General features: G+C 48.8%; 6 protein-coding genes across 6 annotated transcripts in view; 4 read left to right on the top strand and 2 right to left on the bottom strand.

The window, feature by feature from the left end:
- Nucleotides 1-10,802, bottom strand: part of LOC122626320 (protein prickle) — a 59,920-nt gene extending 49,118 nt beyond the window's left edge. Inside the window, exon 1 of the mRNA XM_043806522.1 lies at nt 10,315-10,802. Within this exon, the coding sequence (XP_043662457.1) occupies nt 10,315-10,352 (38 nt within the window). The 5' untranslated portion in view covers nt 10,353-10,802. The remainder of the gene's footprint in view (nt 1-10,314) is intronic.
- Nucleotides 4,120-5,873, top strand: LOC122626325 (alaserpin). Its single transcript, XM_043806532.1, has 3 exons — nt 4,120-4,278; nt 4,345-5,553; nt 5,618-5,873. Exons 1-3 carry the CDS (start codon nt 4,263-4,265, stop codon nt 5,788-5,790), a joined length of 1,398 nt encoding a protein of 465 aa, XP_043662467.1. The 5' UTR covers nt 4,120-4,262; the 3' UTR covers nt 5,791-5,873.
- On the top strand, nt 7,193-8,189 carry LOC122611758 (antichymotrypsin-2). The gene is made up of 3 exons (XM_043785055.1): nt 7,193-7,684; nt 7,731-7,881; nt 7,938-8,189. Exons 1-3 carry the CDS (start codon nt 7,193-7,195, stop codon nt 8,048-8,050), a joined length of 756 nt encoding a protein of 251 aa, XP_043640990.1. The 3' UTR covers nt 8,051-8,189.
- On the top strand, nt 8,233-10,250 carry LOC122626326 (serine protease inhibitor 42Dd). Its single transcript, XM_043806533.1, has 4 exons — nt 8,233-8,389; nt 8,792-9,678; nt 9,826-9,970; nt 10,037-10,250. Exons 1-4 carry the CDS (start codon nt 8,362-8,364, stop codon nt 10,156-10,158), a joined length of 1,182 nt encoding a protein of 393 aa, XP_043662468.1. The 5' UTR covers nt 8,233-8,361; the 3' UTR covers nt 10,159-10,250.
- A 1,392-nt stretch (nt 10,803-12,194) lies between the features above and the next one.
- Nucleotides 12,195-12,710, top strand: LOC122619875. The gene is made up of 2 exons (XM_043797081.1): nt 12,195-12,463; nt 12,519-12,710. Exons 1-2 carry the CDS (start codon nt 12,241-12,243, stop codon nt 12,587-12,589), a joined length of 294 nt encoding a protein of 97 aa, XP_043653016.1. The 5' UTR covers nt 12,195-12,240; the 3' UTR covers nt 12,590-12,710.
- On the bottom strand, nt 12,584-14,391 carry LOC122619867 (serine protease inhibitor 42Dd). The gene is made up of 4 exons (XM_043797068.1): nt 14,149-14,391; nt 13,201-14,084; nt 12,864-13,008; nt 12,584-12,803 (listed from the first exon to the last, which is right to left on the bottom strand). The coding sequence occupies exons 1-4, from the start codon at nt 14,165-14,167 to the stop codon at nt 12,679-12,681; spliced, it is 1,173 nt and encodes a 390-aa protein (XP_043653003.1). The 5' UTR covers nt 14,168-14,391; the 3' UTR covers nt 12,584-12,678.
- Between the last annotated feature and the right edge of the window lie 627 nt (nt 14,392-15,018).

Consider the following 15,018-nt stretch of genomic DNA (forward strand, 5'->3'; position numbering starts at 1 on the left):
TGTTCCTTCCCTAAACAAATTGTGATTAGACCCGTTACTCGTAGAGTAATTTAGATTCGTTGAAAAGTATGTAACAGGCAGAAGGAAGAGTTTACGATCAGGATCAATAGCCGATTCGATCATACCAAGTCCGTCTGTCCGTCCGTATGAACGTCGAGATCTCAGGAACTATAAAAGCTAGAAAGTTGAGATTCAACATGTAGACTCCAGAGACATAGACGCAGCGCAAGTTTGTTGACCCATGTTGCCACACCCACTCTAACGCCCACAAACCGCACAAACACAGTCATTGTTGGAAATTTCACCTTAGCACTTCCACTAGCTGAGTAACGGGTATCAGATAGTCGGGGAACTATAGCGTTCTCTCTTGTTTTGTATAATTATATGCGGAATCTAGGGCTATTCAAGCCCAAGCTGTGCCCTTTTTCGCGCCGTGTTATGTTCTTGGGCTTTGCAATGCAAATAAATCATCGTGTCGATGCATTTTGAGCTTGACTCTGCGATGCCGAGGAGTACGTGATACCAGCGCACCTTCGTGTCTGGCGGCCCGGCCAATTACATATTTGCTTTGGGTATGGGCCAGGCTCGGTCGGATTCTCCGATTCCCTGACATTCTGGCTTTCTGGCTTTATTGGCCTGGCCTTCTTCGTGCGCAAGTGCTCCAGTTTCCCGTTTCCTATGTGGTTCTGGGCCCTCTCCTCGGCGTATAACAGTGCGATAATACCGCAATTCATCATTATTGTCTCGTTGGCGATGTTCGCTTTAGTTTTCCTCTAATGAAAGGGTTCCGCTCGTTTTCCTCAGCCCGCTTCTGGGACTTACCCGCTGCCTCTGATGTATTGGCAAGTCAAGTAGTAAAAACATCGAATTAAACAAAATGCCATAGTGGTTGGCTGGTACTAGCAGTTAGCTTAGCGGTTCTTATGGCAGATCTGTGTTTCTGGTTCCCCAATCCCCATTCTATTCCCATTGCAAGGCCAACAAGAAGGGGCGTGGTGCGACCCCAATTAAGCATTAACTGATTACAACTTTAACAGCGGACCATGCGCCGCCAGCTAAGATCGGGGAGCCAAAGATTTCGTCTCATTAGTCGGGCATAAATATACTAGGAAATTACAGCAATTGGCCTGCAAATAGGCGGAATCGAATGCTAATGCCAATTCCAGAGCCAGCGGAATGCCAGCGATAAGCGGTCACAAAATCCACCGAAAAAGAGCCACAAATTCGCAAGCAGCAAATTCAGATCAATAGAGAACACACAGAGTGCAGGCCCAACCCACAGAAGGAGATCGAACAATGGCCGCAACCAACTGCCGGCTGCTGACCTCAACTTTCTGCCATAGTGTGGGTGTAAGTGTGCGTTGGTGTGTGGGCTGCCTAGTCCTGCGGTGTGTGTGTGTGTGTTAGCCCATTATGGCGCCTAACATACGAGTGGAGAGTGGAGAGGCAGGCAGGAGAACCGGCACTGGGCTCTCTGACATTCAGAATGATTGTATCACGAAGTACAAATTTAAACTGCGATTACCCCGCCCCTAAACTTCAGCCACGGATGTCCATTCTTCAGAGGTACAGAGAAAATTAGAGATATGGCTTTATGGAAGGACAGAGTTCTTTAGATGTACTACATTTTTTGGGACGAGTAAGTCTGAAACCAGTTGGCTCAAAAAACAAGATACATTTTAAGACATTTTTCGGAGAAGTAATTTACATACAAACATCTTTTAAAAATGCAGATGGGTTAATAAGTCCTATGCGGGACCGCCAGAGTTTCTTTGAGTGCATCGCAGCTATAAACAAGGAAAGGGGGAGTTTGTGGGCTGGCAATTTCTATAAACGCTGCTAAATGCATGAGCTGTGCTGGAAAAGGAAGGGAAAGACGATGCCAGAAAAAAGAATGCCGACTATGATTAGGCCACATGGAAACTACAAGTTTCCTTAATGTCGCTTTAATTGATGCTGCCCCGGATGCCGATTCTTAGCCTTTCGCTCAGCTCGTTAGCCACATGCTGTCAGATGCAGAGCAACTCGGATGCAAATTGCATGTGTAAATGTTTTGATAGCCAAGCGGCGGATTATGATTTATTCGCTATAATATTATATGCAGTATATGCATTATATGCAAATCAGACAAATCGTGCTGCCAACGCGCAACTTAATGCGATTTTGGTGTAAGCCGCCCACGGACAGCAATCGCTCCTTATTTACCACCTCCGCACTGCACTGCATTCCCTGGCATCCCAACTCCCGCGGATGGCCACCTGACTCTCCGGTTGCTTTCCAATTAACGACTCGCTGCAAAAGTCGGCGGCGAGCTGTTCCTGCGGTCGTGTTGCACCAGCAACATGTTGCCTCTAATTGAGGCATCGCCCCGGTGACAACTTGCAATATTTCCATGCGGTTTCTGTCACCAGCTACGGTGCGGAGGTGTCTGGGTAATTGGTCAGGTAATTGAAGCAAATTGGGTGGAATAGTTTTGGAAACACGAGCAATAAGTTGCTTTTATGAAGATCACATCACATCACATCATACATTCAGATAAAATAATTCGTTTTTATACCCGTTACTCGTAGATTAAAAGAGTAAACTAGATTCGTTGAAAAGTATGTAAGATGCAGAAGGCAGCGTTTCCGAACATATAAAGTATATATATTCTTGATCAAGTCTAAGAATTGGTTAGTTATATTAGGAATATGGATAAGCCATAATAAGCACATATGTGGATTTCGAAAGCATAAGTTAAACATACCCTTTAGTTTAAAACCAGTGCAAATAAAAAGTTTAAAATATATAATGTGAATGCCTAATCTATAGAACTTTGCTTAATCTGGGGCGTATAAGTAATCATAGTATCAAATCCAATGCAAAAACACATCCAATATATTTTTATATAATTAGTAAAAAGTTTAGTTCTAAATTGTGAATAGCACATACATTTATTACTTAATATAATTTATTCAGGCATCGTCTCTGATTCCAGTGTGGTTTTTGTTATTGTTTAAGTTGATAAAGCTTTCCCGATGACAACCTTAAGTGGTTCTAGGAAATTCCCCTAAATGCAGCTGGGTGCACCGGTGCTCGGAAACTACTGTCATTTACACGGCTAGATCTATTTGGAGTGGAGGGTGCAGACACCTCCGTAACCCCCGCGATAAGTCGGAGGCCAGGCTTGGTTTAATCGGGCAAAACACTAGATGTCATATCAGCCGGAACAAACACAGGCGGGAGAGCTGAATGGAAGCGGAATGAGTCGAGCTGAGCCCACCTGGTGCAGCGCAATTAACCGAACTGCTCCCCAAACACTCCTCCACTTATCGATTGCATTCTTGCCCGGTACTCGTACTCGCATTCATATCAGCGATGCACTCCGTCGTGCCCCAGTTTCCAGCGGGCGGACGGGTGGACGGGCGGCGGTGGAGGAGGGGCGTGGCACCGCACTCTAATTGGAGTAAATTATGTTTACACATTCGGCCGCCTGCAATTGGGTCACCGTAAACCAGATTGGAAGAATCGCGTGGGGATGGGGAAAAGTGCTGATATGAAATGCATTTCGTGTGCGGCTTTACATAATTAGGCATGCAGGGAATCCGAGGCTGTGGGGTCTTATCCGGGGGATCGGAGGCTCTCTCCGGCCACCGGGGAATACTTAATTAGTTCTCGCCGTCTTTATGGGTTGCTTATGTAAAATGGAAAAGTTACTTAATGGACGGCATCATAGAAAAGTCAGCAGGAAATTCAGGGGTTATGAGTAGATGCACCGCCCGAGATAGTGCATTTATAAATAAACTGAAAACTAAACTGGTTTCTTTCACCGAACCCCCAGCGGTGAGTCACATCCTTAGCTATGGAATGGCAGCTAGAACGGCAACCCTCGCGAATCGGAAAGAAAAGAGGCTTCGCCATATACTACGTTCATATTGCATGTTTTGTGTTTTCCTTTGTGTAATTGTAATTGTAATTGTAATCGTGACCGGGCTTTTCCCATTTGAAAAGAGAGGCTTCCCTGCGCAGGAGAGTCAGTTGCACAGAACTCGATTCGATTTGATAATCGAACGCTTCTCCGTAGCATAGCAGATATGGTTCTAGACCGGTTCTCTCTTCCAATCGCCATATAGTTCGGATCTGCTCTGCTGCTGGAGATCGGTTTCGCAACGATCAGTTTTGTAGCACAGCTGAAATCGAGCTGATCGACGGATCGGAAGAATAAATAAAATAAATTCATTCAGAAGGGAAATTCATTCCGCAAGAGATTACAGATAAGAAATATGGCGAGCAAAGCCAGTGAGTCGTGGAATAGCCACCCAAGAATCTCCCATAAGAGGCTATAATTTTTTGATATTTCAACAGCGATCCTTCTCCTGCTGACCGGCCACCTTCTGGCTGCTCAGACCTTTGCCCAGGAGTATAATACCTGGCCACGGCAACAACAACAGCAGCAACAGCAACGTAGCTCCAGACCGGAGGCCACCAACCTGAGGACACAGAACAATCAGCATCCCATAAGCGATGTGGTGTCGGTGGACCTCACCAAACCTGAGCCAGCCAATGCGGCGCCCGCTCGTCCGCCGCCCGTCTACAGTTACATGGACCGCTTCAGCGCCGAGCTCTTTCAGCAGATCATCAAGTCGCAGAGCCAGCAAAACGTAGTGTATTCGCCGTTCTCCGTCCACGCCCTGCTGGCCCTGATCTACGGGGCCTCGGCCGGAAAAACGTTCCGGGAACTGCAGAAGGCAGGGGAGTTTAGCAAGAATGCCATGTCCGTTGCCCAGGACTTCGAGCGCGTGATTAAGTACAAGATGCACTTGGAGGGCACCGATCTGACCATGGCAACGAAGGTCTACTACAACCAGGAGCTGGGTGGCGTCAACCACAGCTACGATTCCTACGCAAAGTTCTATTTCAGCGCTGACACGGAGGCCGTCGACATGCAGAACGGCAAGGATACGGCGGCCAAGATCAACGCCTGGGTGATGGACAAGACGCGGAATAAGATCCGTGAACTGGTTACGCCAGGCGACACTGACCCACAGACGCAGGCGCTTCTCGTGAACGCAGTATACTTCCAGGGTCGCTGGGAGCACGAATTTGCCACCATGGACACTTTACCCTACGACTTCCACCACTCCAACGGCAGAACTTCCAAGGTGGCCATGATGTACAACGACGATGTGTACGGCCTGGCCGAGCTGCCCGAGCTGGGCGCCACCGCCTTGGAGCTGGCCTACAAGGACAGCGCTACCAGCATGCTGATCCTGCTGCCCAATCAGACCAACGGACTGGCCCAAATGGTGCAGCAGCTGTCCCGGCCGGAATTCGATCTCAACCGAGTCGCCCACCGCCTGCGCCGCCAGTCGGTCGCTGTGCGCCTGCCCAAGTTCCAGTTCGAGTTCGAGCAGGACATGACCCAGCCCCTAAAGGATCTGGGAGTCCACCAGATGTTCACGCCCAACTCGCAGGTGACCAAGTTGCTGGATCAGCCGGTGCGCGTGAGCAAGATCTTGCAGAAGGCCTATATCAATGTGGGCGAGGCGGGCACAGAGGCCTCGGCAGCTTCATGTAAGATATGAAAACCATGAACCTCTAAATCTTGTGATTAATTATGTCCCAATCTCTTTCCCAGATGCCAAGTTTGTACCACTTTCGCTGCCTCCAAAGCCCACGGAATTCGTCGCCAACCGGCCATTCGTATTCGCCATCCGCACACCCACCTCAGTGCTGTTCATAGGTCACGTGGAGCATCCCACACCCATGAGCGTCAAAAATGAACCATATTCGGACATGTACAGGAATTAGAATTCCATTTCCGAGTTGAGCCTTGCCCGCTGCATTTGTGAAAAAGTATAATAAAGTATAACGCTGTATTTATGAAAACTGAACTTCGATAACCTCGTCGCGCTGATAAGACCAATGCCATTCCCACTCACACGGCGATCCGGAGCAGCAGTAGCAGCAGCTTGTGCATTTTCCCAGTTGTTTGCCGGGGCTGCTCGCTATTCTGGATTTCCAGCGAATGGTTTTTGCCCGCTTCTGTAAGTTGGCAAACCCGTTTGGGAGCCGCAGCCGTCCTCCTTTCCTCCTTTGCTCGCATCCACGGCCGTAAATCAAAGGCGGATTTCTCAATCATTTTTCAAAATGAGGGAGACTTCCTCATGCGCACTAGATCTGACTTCAGATCGCCAAGGAAAGAGTGCAGGGGAAACCATTTCGGGGAGCAACGAGGCTGAGAATTTTAAGACTGCGGGATGAGTAATTGAAATACCCGCTGAAAGCTGTTCATAATTAATGTCTCTCACTCAAGGTTGTGTACACTCAACCAAACTACACTTTATATTTGCAGTTCTGTGAAAAATTGGTAGGTGTAATAGTTTCATATCGCAAAAAGAAACAAACTCCAGATAGCCTTTACTGTGTTAGCCCATATCAAAACGAATGTATATTTCTGTAAGATACACTATCTGTTCACGCTGAGTAACATCTCTGTGTAAAGTACATCATATATTTCAAGGCCATCTCTTCTATTCAAACTTGCTAAATTGCAACAATAAACACATGCAATTTGGCAAAGTAAACTATACATATTTTCCTTGAATAAATATATTTTGTTATTGTCATTATTATTAAAGAACATATAAGGAGTAAACGGTTTGCATCTTTTGTGTTGCAGTGTGGAATTGAGAGTGAGTTAGCATCCGAACATGAAATTTGCTCAAGCGCGAAACGAAAACTGGAAAGAATCTTTTGTTGCCTCTCCCAGTGAATCTCTCTGAGAATTTTGGAGCTCTCCGCCTCTCGAATCGTACCGTATCTCTAAAGACCTTCAATGCCGAGTTCTGACTTTGGCTGGACCTCTCCAATCAATGACCTCAATGTCTCAATATAATTAGAATTTTCATGAATGAGCGCGTAGCCTAGTTGTGTGTAAGCCACTGGATCATTAACATTAGCATTAGTCGAAGCTCGGCATTTCCCAAAACATGATCCACTGGCGACTACTTTCCGCCCTGCTACTGGGCCTGGCTATAGCTTTACCGTTCCCAGTCGACGGAGAGCCCTCGGCCAGATCGCAAGTTAGTGTCTCCCCCCCCCCCCCCCCCCCCCCCCCCCCCCCCCCCCCCCCCCCCCCCCCCCCCCCCCCCCCCCCCCCGCCGGCTATACCTCTACCCGCCCCACTCCGCGACCCTCCCCGATCGGCCAGATGTCTGGAAGTCTACGCGGATTCAACTACGCCTTCCTTAGCCGCAGCAACTTCAGCCTGGGAGAGCTCGTCAGTGCCCCCCAACTCGAGTCGTTGGCCGAGCACAACACGCCCTTTTTACACGTCTCGGGAGTTACCTTCCGAGCACCTTGGTCTTGGGCCTTCGATCCTACCGAGACGCAGAGCATAAACTTCTTTTCCGGCGGAAAACACGCGCGGCTAGTGGATGCCATGTTTGCACAGCACCGCTACAGGTACGCTGAAGTGCCCGCTCTGGACGCCCAGCTCATAGAGGTGCCCTTCGCCACTGCAGACCTGAGAATGCTCATTGTGTTCCCGAATCGGGTGGATGGCTTGGCGCAACTGGAGCGGAAGCTTGCGCAGTCCGATCTCCACCAGCTAAGGTCCCAGCTTGAGGAGCGCAAGGTGGCCCTCACCCTGCCCAAGCTCAGAGTGCTTGTCCAGTCCGACCTGAAGCGGGTGCTCGAGGAGGTGGGTTAACAACTGTTATGATTTCTCTTTGCTTGCTCTCTTGCAGTTGGGACTGGGGAAACTATTCACATCGGAGGTCCAGCTGAGCGAGGTTTTTAGCTCCATCCTGGCCAGTTCGGCTCCACCCTTGGGAGCCGTGGTGCAGAGTGGCCTCCTGGAGCTGCAGGAGGAAGGCGGCAACGCCGAAGACTTTTTCTGTAAGTGATCACGCCAATCTCTGCCCAAGAAGCTTCGTAACCAGCTGTTCTTCTAGCCTTCGGGGATCTGTTCCGACGAGCCCTGCCCCTGGTCATCAATCACCCATTCTTTTACGCCATCGGCAATGACAAAGCCCTGCTGCTGTCCGGCCACATCGTCGACATCTGAGTCTCTCTAGACATATATAATTCTTAATTCCAATGCTAGCCCAAGCCAGGTTATCGCCTTATCAGCCGCACTAAAATCTCCGCGAAATAAACAGAATCACCCGGGGCCAGCCAAAGGTGAAAAATGATTTGTAAACAGACTTGATCGGTATTTGTTTTTGGGACCCGAGAGTTGAGTTTCGCGCTTTACTCCGACTTGGATCAACCTCTAAAGGCGCTCGGCGATCGCCGAGATTTCAGTTCACATTGCGACGAGCTCAAGTGCGAATCAAGCGGAGCTGGAGACGCCCATTTACAATTTATGTGACGACCATGGCTGTCATCATCAGCTGCCTATTACGTAAGCCCCAATTAAGCGATTTGGTTTGTGCACAGTAATTTTGGTGTAAGCTTAAACAATAATTTACTTTTATATTCAATTGATATTCGACTTTGATATGAAGCAATACTTGTTAGCCACAGTTTTTATTTTGGAGATAAAGTCAAATTGGGAGCTTGACTTTATCACGATTTTCTACAGCTAGTGCAAAAGCGATATATATTTCTAAACAAATATCCTGTTAGTTTTTAAAGACTTCGTGCAAATCCAATCAAAAGTGAATCATTTCACGCGAAAAATAAGTGAAGAAGAATGTCATAAATTGTCTAGTTAAATTTGTTTTCTCTAAGTGTGTCCCAGCTGGCGGGGCGGAGCCATCGAGCAAATTGCGACTAATGCCATGTTTCGCATCGATTCTTTTAGTTCTCCTCGCGACAGTGTCGCAGTCCAAGACCGTAGGTTACGATGTGGCTGCCGATCGCAATTTGCTGGCTGCCGATCTCTACAACGCCGTGGGCGCCGATCACCTGAACGAAAATGTGGTCATCTCGCCGGCGACCATACAGAGCTCCATGGCGCTGGTCTTCGTGGGGGCGAAGGGTCAGACGGCATCGGAATTGCAGCAGGGACTGCGCTTAGGTCCAGGGGATGCGGATGCGGTGAGCCAGCGCAGTGGTAGTTACCAGCAGGCCCTGACCCGCGACAACAATTTCCGGCTGGCCAATAACATCTACATCAACGAGAACCTGGAATTCAAGGGCTCCTTCCGGGACGTGGCCCGGCGCCAGTTCGACTCGAACATCGACAAGCTGGACTTCCACCCGCCATACAACAAGCGCACGGCGGACGGCATCAACCGGGCGGTGGCCACCAAGACCAACGGCAAGATCACTGACATCCTCCGCCCCGAGCTGCTGAATGATCGCACCGAGGGAGTGATCGTGAACGGGGTTTCCTACGCCGCCGCGTGGCAAAAGGCCTTCCGGCTGGACAAGACCGAGAAACGGTCCTTTCGCACTGGAAGCGGGCAGTCCGTGAAGGTGGACACCATGTGGACGCTGCAGAACTTCAACTACGCCGAGGCTAACTCCCTGGACGCTAAGGTGGTGGAGCTGCCCTACCAGAACCCAGACTTCTCGATGCTGCTGCTCCTGCCCAATCGCAAGGATGGGCTGAGATCCCTGCAGCAGTCGCTGTCCGGTAAGAATCTGCTGGCCGAGATCGGAGCGATGAGCCAGCAAAAAGTTGAGGTCTTGCTGCCCAAGTTTAGCGTCACTTATGGCTTGGGTTTGGAGGGCCCATTCAAGAAGGTGAGTAGGAATCGATTTGATTGAATTTGAGCAGGTGATTACAAAATTTGAATAGTTTAGCTTAAGATAATAAAATAGTGATTGCATTTCTGCACAGCCTCTGCAACACCGTCTTAAACTAACACTTTAACAACTTTCGTCAACTAGCTGGGTGTCCACACAATGTTCTCGAGGGATGGAGACTTTGGCAACATGTACCGCATGTTTGTTAGCCATTTCATCAACGCTGCGGAGCACAAGGCCAATGTGGAGGTCTCGGAAGCTGGCCTGGAGCAACCCCTGGAAACTGGATGTAAGTAGACACCTAAATGCACTATGCAGATCCCAGTAAAGCGACTACCTTTCCCCCGAAATGCAGTGCTAAAGGGACTCTTCTCGCGCTCAAAGAAGTTCGAGGCAGATCATCCGTTCGTGTTTGCCATCAAGTACAAGGACTCAATCGCCATTATCGGGCACATTGCGAACTATGCCTTTGTCTAAACAAAAGTGCATATCCAGTCTCTGATTAGATTACTCTGCTGATCATTTTGTTATAAATTCCAAATAACTACACGCAAATACATTCTGAACAAAAGATTTGTCTCACTCGCAAGAGTTAACATCTTGTATGAAACTGGATTGAGCATTGGCACTCACCTTTCTAGCTCAACGGGCATTTGATTTGGGGTATCCATGTTTGCCGAGCGGAGGGTGTATCCGGAGCTCTTATGACTGGCGGTCTATGGACTGATGTCTTTTCTGTTTCTCTGTCGCTTGATTGGCATGCAGAGGTAGTTCACTGGAGACACTGGAGACACTGGGGGGCGGGGGAGTTGCCTTTCGGCATTGCTTATATTTATTATCTTATTCTCGCCCGACTGCTGTGCGTTGTTTCCTTTAATCGCGCACATAAATCAACAAAAGCTGAGCCAGCTGACAACAATTCGAGCTTAGGCGTATTTAATATAAATTTGTTGGCGCGTTCGTGAAAAAAATCGCGGAGTGCCTGTCGATAAACTGGTTCGCGCACCGAATTAACTTTGGCTCCACCAAATGGCTCAGGCCCGATCTTGCGGCCTAATTGTATTTATGCATGTGCTCGGGGTGGGGAAGACTGCGCAGGGTGTGGGTGAGGGGGTGGCGGCTGGCCATTTAAAATAATTGATGCACATTTCCCGGCCGCTCAAGAAAAACACAGCCGCACTGCAGCCACCGACGGCGGCCATTTCATTATTTTCCGCAAACTCCTTTTATTCGTGGCCACTGCACGCGACAGCTGCCCGATTTCTGGACTCCCGACTCCCGTTCACCGATTCCCGGCACTAGATAAGCGCAAAAACGCGGGGGCCGTCGTTGATCCGTTCCGTTTTCGTAGGTTCCCTGACGTTGCTCGTTGCTTTCCGTTTCGGTTGGCTTCGACCGTTTCGTTCCGTTCGCGCACGCGCACATCCGCGAGTTCGCTGTTCGTGCGAGGCGCGCAGCAGACTAAAGGCATTGTCGATCGGCCCCAAAGACGAACTCCAAAAACGCCGAACTCCAGCCTGCGCTCTCGTTTCTACCGCATTCCCGCTCTCTCGCTCTTTGGGGGCTCTCTCTTGTTGAATACCGGTTATCTCAGAAATAGTGGGCACAGATGGGGCCGATATCATTCTGCAATTGTAGTGGCGGCGGCAGCGCTCCCTCCCAAAACTTCGCGACTGCTCTTCCCTTTGTTAGAATGCTCGGGTGCCCCGACAAGTTTCTTTGTTTCTGCGCATTGTGAGCGGAATTCTAAAGAGCCCATCCCCCATCCCAGGAGGGAAAAATTGCAGCAGGTGCATGTGCATGTGCATGGTGGATTGTGCACGGTGCATGCGCCTTTAGGCAAATGCCACAAGTGCTGCCCCTTCCAAATCCAACTCGAGAGCAGTGGAAACTAGTTTCGCCGCCCGAAACTGACAGTTCATTTAGCTAATCCTAGATCCCGGCATTCCCAGCAGTAATCATGCCAGCTCGTGCAGGCTCCTTTCAAATATGTTGTTATATGTATCCTGTTTTCATCAAGATTATATATACTTTAGAGTTATCATTTAGAGCATTTACAGAGTCTTTTAGAGATTGCTTAAATAGGGATTTGTTTAAAAGAGAATTTGAATCTGAATATGTTTTAAGTGTCAAGCCCCCATTATAAGCTAGAAACCAAAATAAAAGGTAAGGGGCTGCAGTGCATCCAGTTGTCGTTAATTATATTCGGGTATTTTCTCCGGCTCTTGCTGGCTAATTTTGGGGTCGCACGTTCTGTTTGTCGTTTTCGAGTTAAATATTGCAATTGTCTTCGACGACTTTCGGTTTTATGTGTACCTTACTGCAGTGTTTATTTTTGGCTTGATCGCTGACAGACCACCAAGCTGCAGTTTATATTATAAGATATCTCCCTGTACTTAACAGGTTTTCTGTGACTTGCATATCTGATTCAGGAGAATACACCCATAATTGGATTTTTACACCGAATAATGCATTCGGTTCGCCTGTAAATAGGAGAGATATTTCAAAAGTGTGTACTCATTCCCACTTCCATAGCGTTTCAAATCGGTCGATAGCAAAATGAAGAACCTTTTGGCAGCGTTCTTGGTCGTGGCATTAGCTTCTCTACCCGAATTGCCAGGAGTTACAGCCCCAGCAGTGGAACTTATGTCCCATTGTGTCGCCTGTCAGGACGAATTCCGAGGCAAGTTGGTCTGCGCTTTCATTAATGGGTGCTACTTGGACATAGAGTACTGCTCCATGCTGGTCTTCAATTGTGGACGCCAACAGCACCACAAACACCGTGAGAACTATAACCGAATGGTTAAAAGACACCCTTTAACTCGAGTTTTTTTCAGTGTTCCTGGTGGTAAACGAGGGCAAGTGCCAGCCAGTTCGGGGATTCAAATGCGAGTCCATGGACTTTTAAATTTGACGGAGGCTCTACACATTTATTTATTGATGCAATGATTACATTTGAAGAGGTTAATCTAACTGAAATGTGTGACAATATGCTGATTAAAACTTGACAATGTGTCCGGTGAAATAGACAGCGTGCTTGTCGCGAATGATGAACGCAAATGGATGATCGGCCACGAAAGTCTTGGGGTCCAGGGGCAGGGACATGGGCACCCCGGCAGCATCTAGAAGACCCGAAAAATAAGTGGCGTCTACTCGAAATTTCGGAAAACAATAAGACTTACAGCTAGCTCCTGCCGCCTCACAACCGATCTCGTTTACATCGATGAAGGTCTTGTGCTGCACCTTTGTGATCCGAGTGCCGATGGGGGAGTCCTGGAATATGTTACTGAAGTCGGCTGCATCCGAGAACATGGCACTGATTCCCATCTGAAAAGAGAAGTTTCGAAAAAATCCCCCTTAATTAGATACCAATAGTAAACGGTCTGAAAACTACGCTCATATAAATGGTTTCAAGCCCAAAAGAATACCCGACAGACCAGCGAATAGTTTATAACCCTATCTCCCTACCGCTTAGATCTTATCTCTCCCTGGAATATCATTATGTGGACCCCTCCTCACCTTATGCAGCGTGGGTCGGAGGTCCGTGTCGAACTCGAATTTGAACTTGGGCAGGTAGACGGAGACACTCTGCCACTGCCAGAGATCTTCGAGCAGGTTGAAGTCGACGCCCTTGAGCTTCTGCTCTAGAGCCTGCAGTCCGGATCGTTGGTTGGGCAGGATGAACCACATGGTCAGGTTGATGTTCTCGAAGAACAGCTCGATGGCCTTGGCGTCGAGTTCCGGGTAGTCGGCGTAGTAGTACCAGTTGTCGGCGAACATGGTGGGCACCTGGATGGACTGGCTATCGCTCAGCCAGAACTCTCGATTCCGGGTGTCCTCGTCGTTGAAGGGTCGTGCCCAGCGAGCCTTGAAGTAGATGGCGTTGACCAGGGCCACATTGGTATCCGGCTCCAGGCTGTCCACCACCCGTTCGATCTTGTTCTGCGTCTGCTGCTTAACCCAGCGGTTGATCCGCTCCACGGCCTCTGTTTCGCGACTGAAGTCCAGGGGTTCCACCTCGGAGTCGAAGTACTTCTGGGCCACCTCACGAAAGTGACTCGATACTGTGAGATTTTCCCGGGTGTACACCTTGTTGGCGATTTCCAACACGGTCTTGGATTTGATATAGGAGTGCAGCAGGTTGTGGTAGCTCTCGGCCAGACCATCCTTGCTCTCCTTGGCGGAGGCGTGGAGGGTCTTCTGCAGTTCCGCGGCGGTCCTGCCTTCAGCTCCGTAGTAAGCCAACCCGAGGGCCAGCTGAATGGAAACCGGCGAGATGATCACGTTTTCATTCTGGCGATCTGTGGCCAGGGTTTGGAAGAGTTCGGTGGCGAAGAGATTCCGCTCCTTGATCGTGTTTCCCAGGCCTCCAGGTGCGGAGATCCACACCCCAAGAAATATGACTAAGAGAATTGAATGGGATTAGTTTTCTGTTGGGCTTTAGGGATCTTCAGTTCGGGTGCTCACTGCTTAGCCAATGGTTCATCGCGCCTTCGTCGACACCTCGAGACTAAAAGTGAAATGGCCCAGCCACTTGTCATTTATAGCCGCGAGTTGGTCAGGAATCGAGACAAAGCCACGCCAAGAACGACGTCGACTGCGACAGCGCCTGATGCGCTTTGCATTACAAGCAGCGGCAAAGAAAAGCATTAAAAACGAAAGGGTCCCTCGGCAGATCGAGCCTTTGAATACCCTTGCCAACCTCATTGAAGGTGTTTGATCGAACTCTAATGCAACGCTATAGGGTGCGTTTACCGTATACAAATTCATTCCATTTATGTTAGTCTGTTAGATTAGGTTAATATTTTTTTTAATATTAGTGTATAAAAGTGTCGACAACCATTAAATTACAATTGATTCATAGACAGAGAATAAATAAATGAATCTACTCCTTATTAATCAACTTACCGTTGTTTATTTATTCGATGACTATAGGTTTTGGCAAATTTTAGCACGGATCAAGCCGCAGATCATAGTGTAAGTGCCCACTGTAAGTGGATGGTGAATAAAGGAAGAAAGAAATGAACCTTTAGGTGGATTAGGTTCTTAACCCGAGCACCTGGTAATACTGGGAACAGCTTCAGAAGATCTCCCCCTATGGGAACACTGTATTATTCCCCATTCAGTCCCGTTCCCGCCAGATATCGTTCTCCAGCGCGCTCCCTCTCTCTGGTTCTCCGACTCTCCGGTGCACTTGGGGCTTTGTTGCTCTCGCCCTGTGCACTTGTTGTTGCTCGGTCCACCTCTCGCCTCGAGTGGCCGCCTTGGGGTTTACGCTGCTGTCAAATTATTTACATGCATGCTTGGACCCAATGCTGTATGCCAAGGGGGCGGGGG

This window comes from Drosophila teissieri, chromosome 2L (assembly GCF_016746235.2).
Source record: "Drosophila teissieri strain GT53w chromosome 2L, Prin_Dtei_1.1, whole genome shotgun sequence".
Taxonomy (NCBI): domain Eukaryota; kingdom Metazoa; phylum Arthropoda; class Insecta; order Diptera; family Drosophilidae; genus Drosophila; species Drosophila teissieri.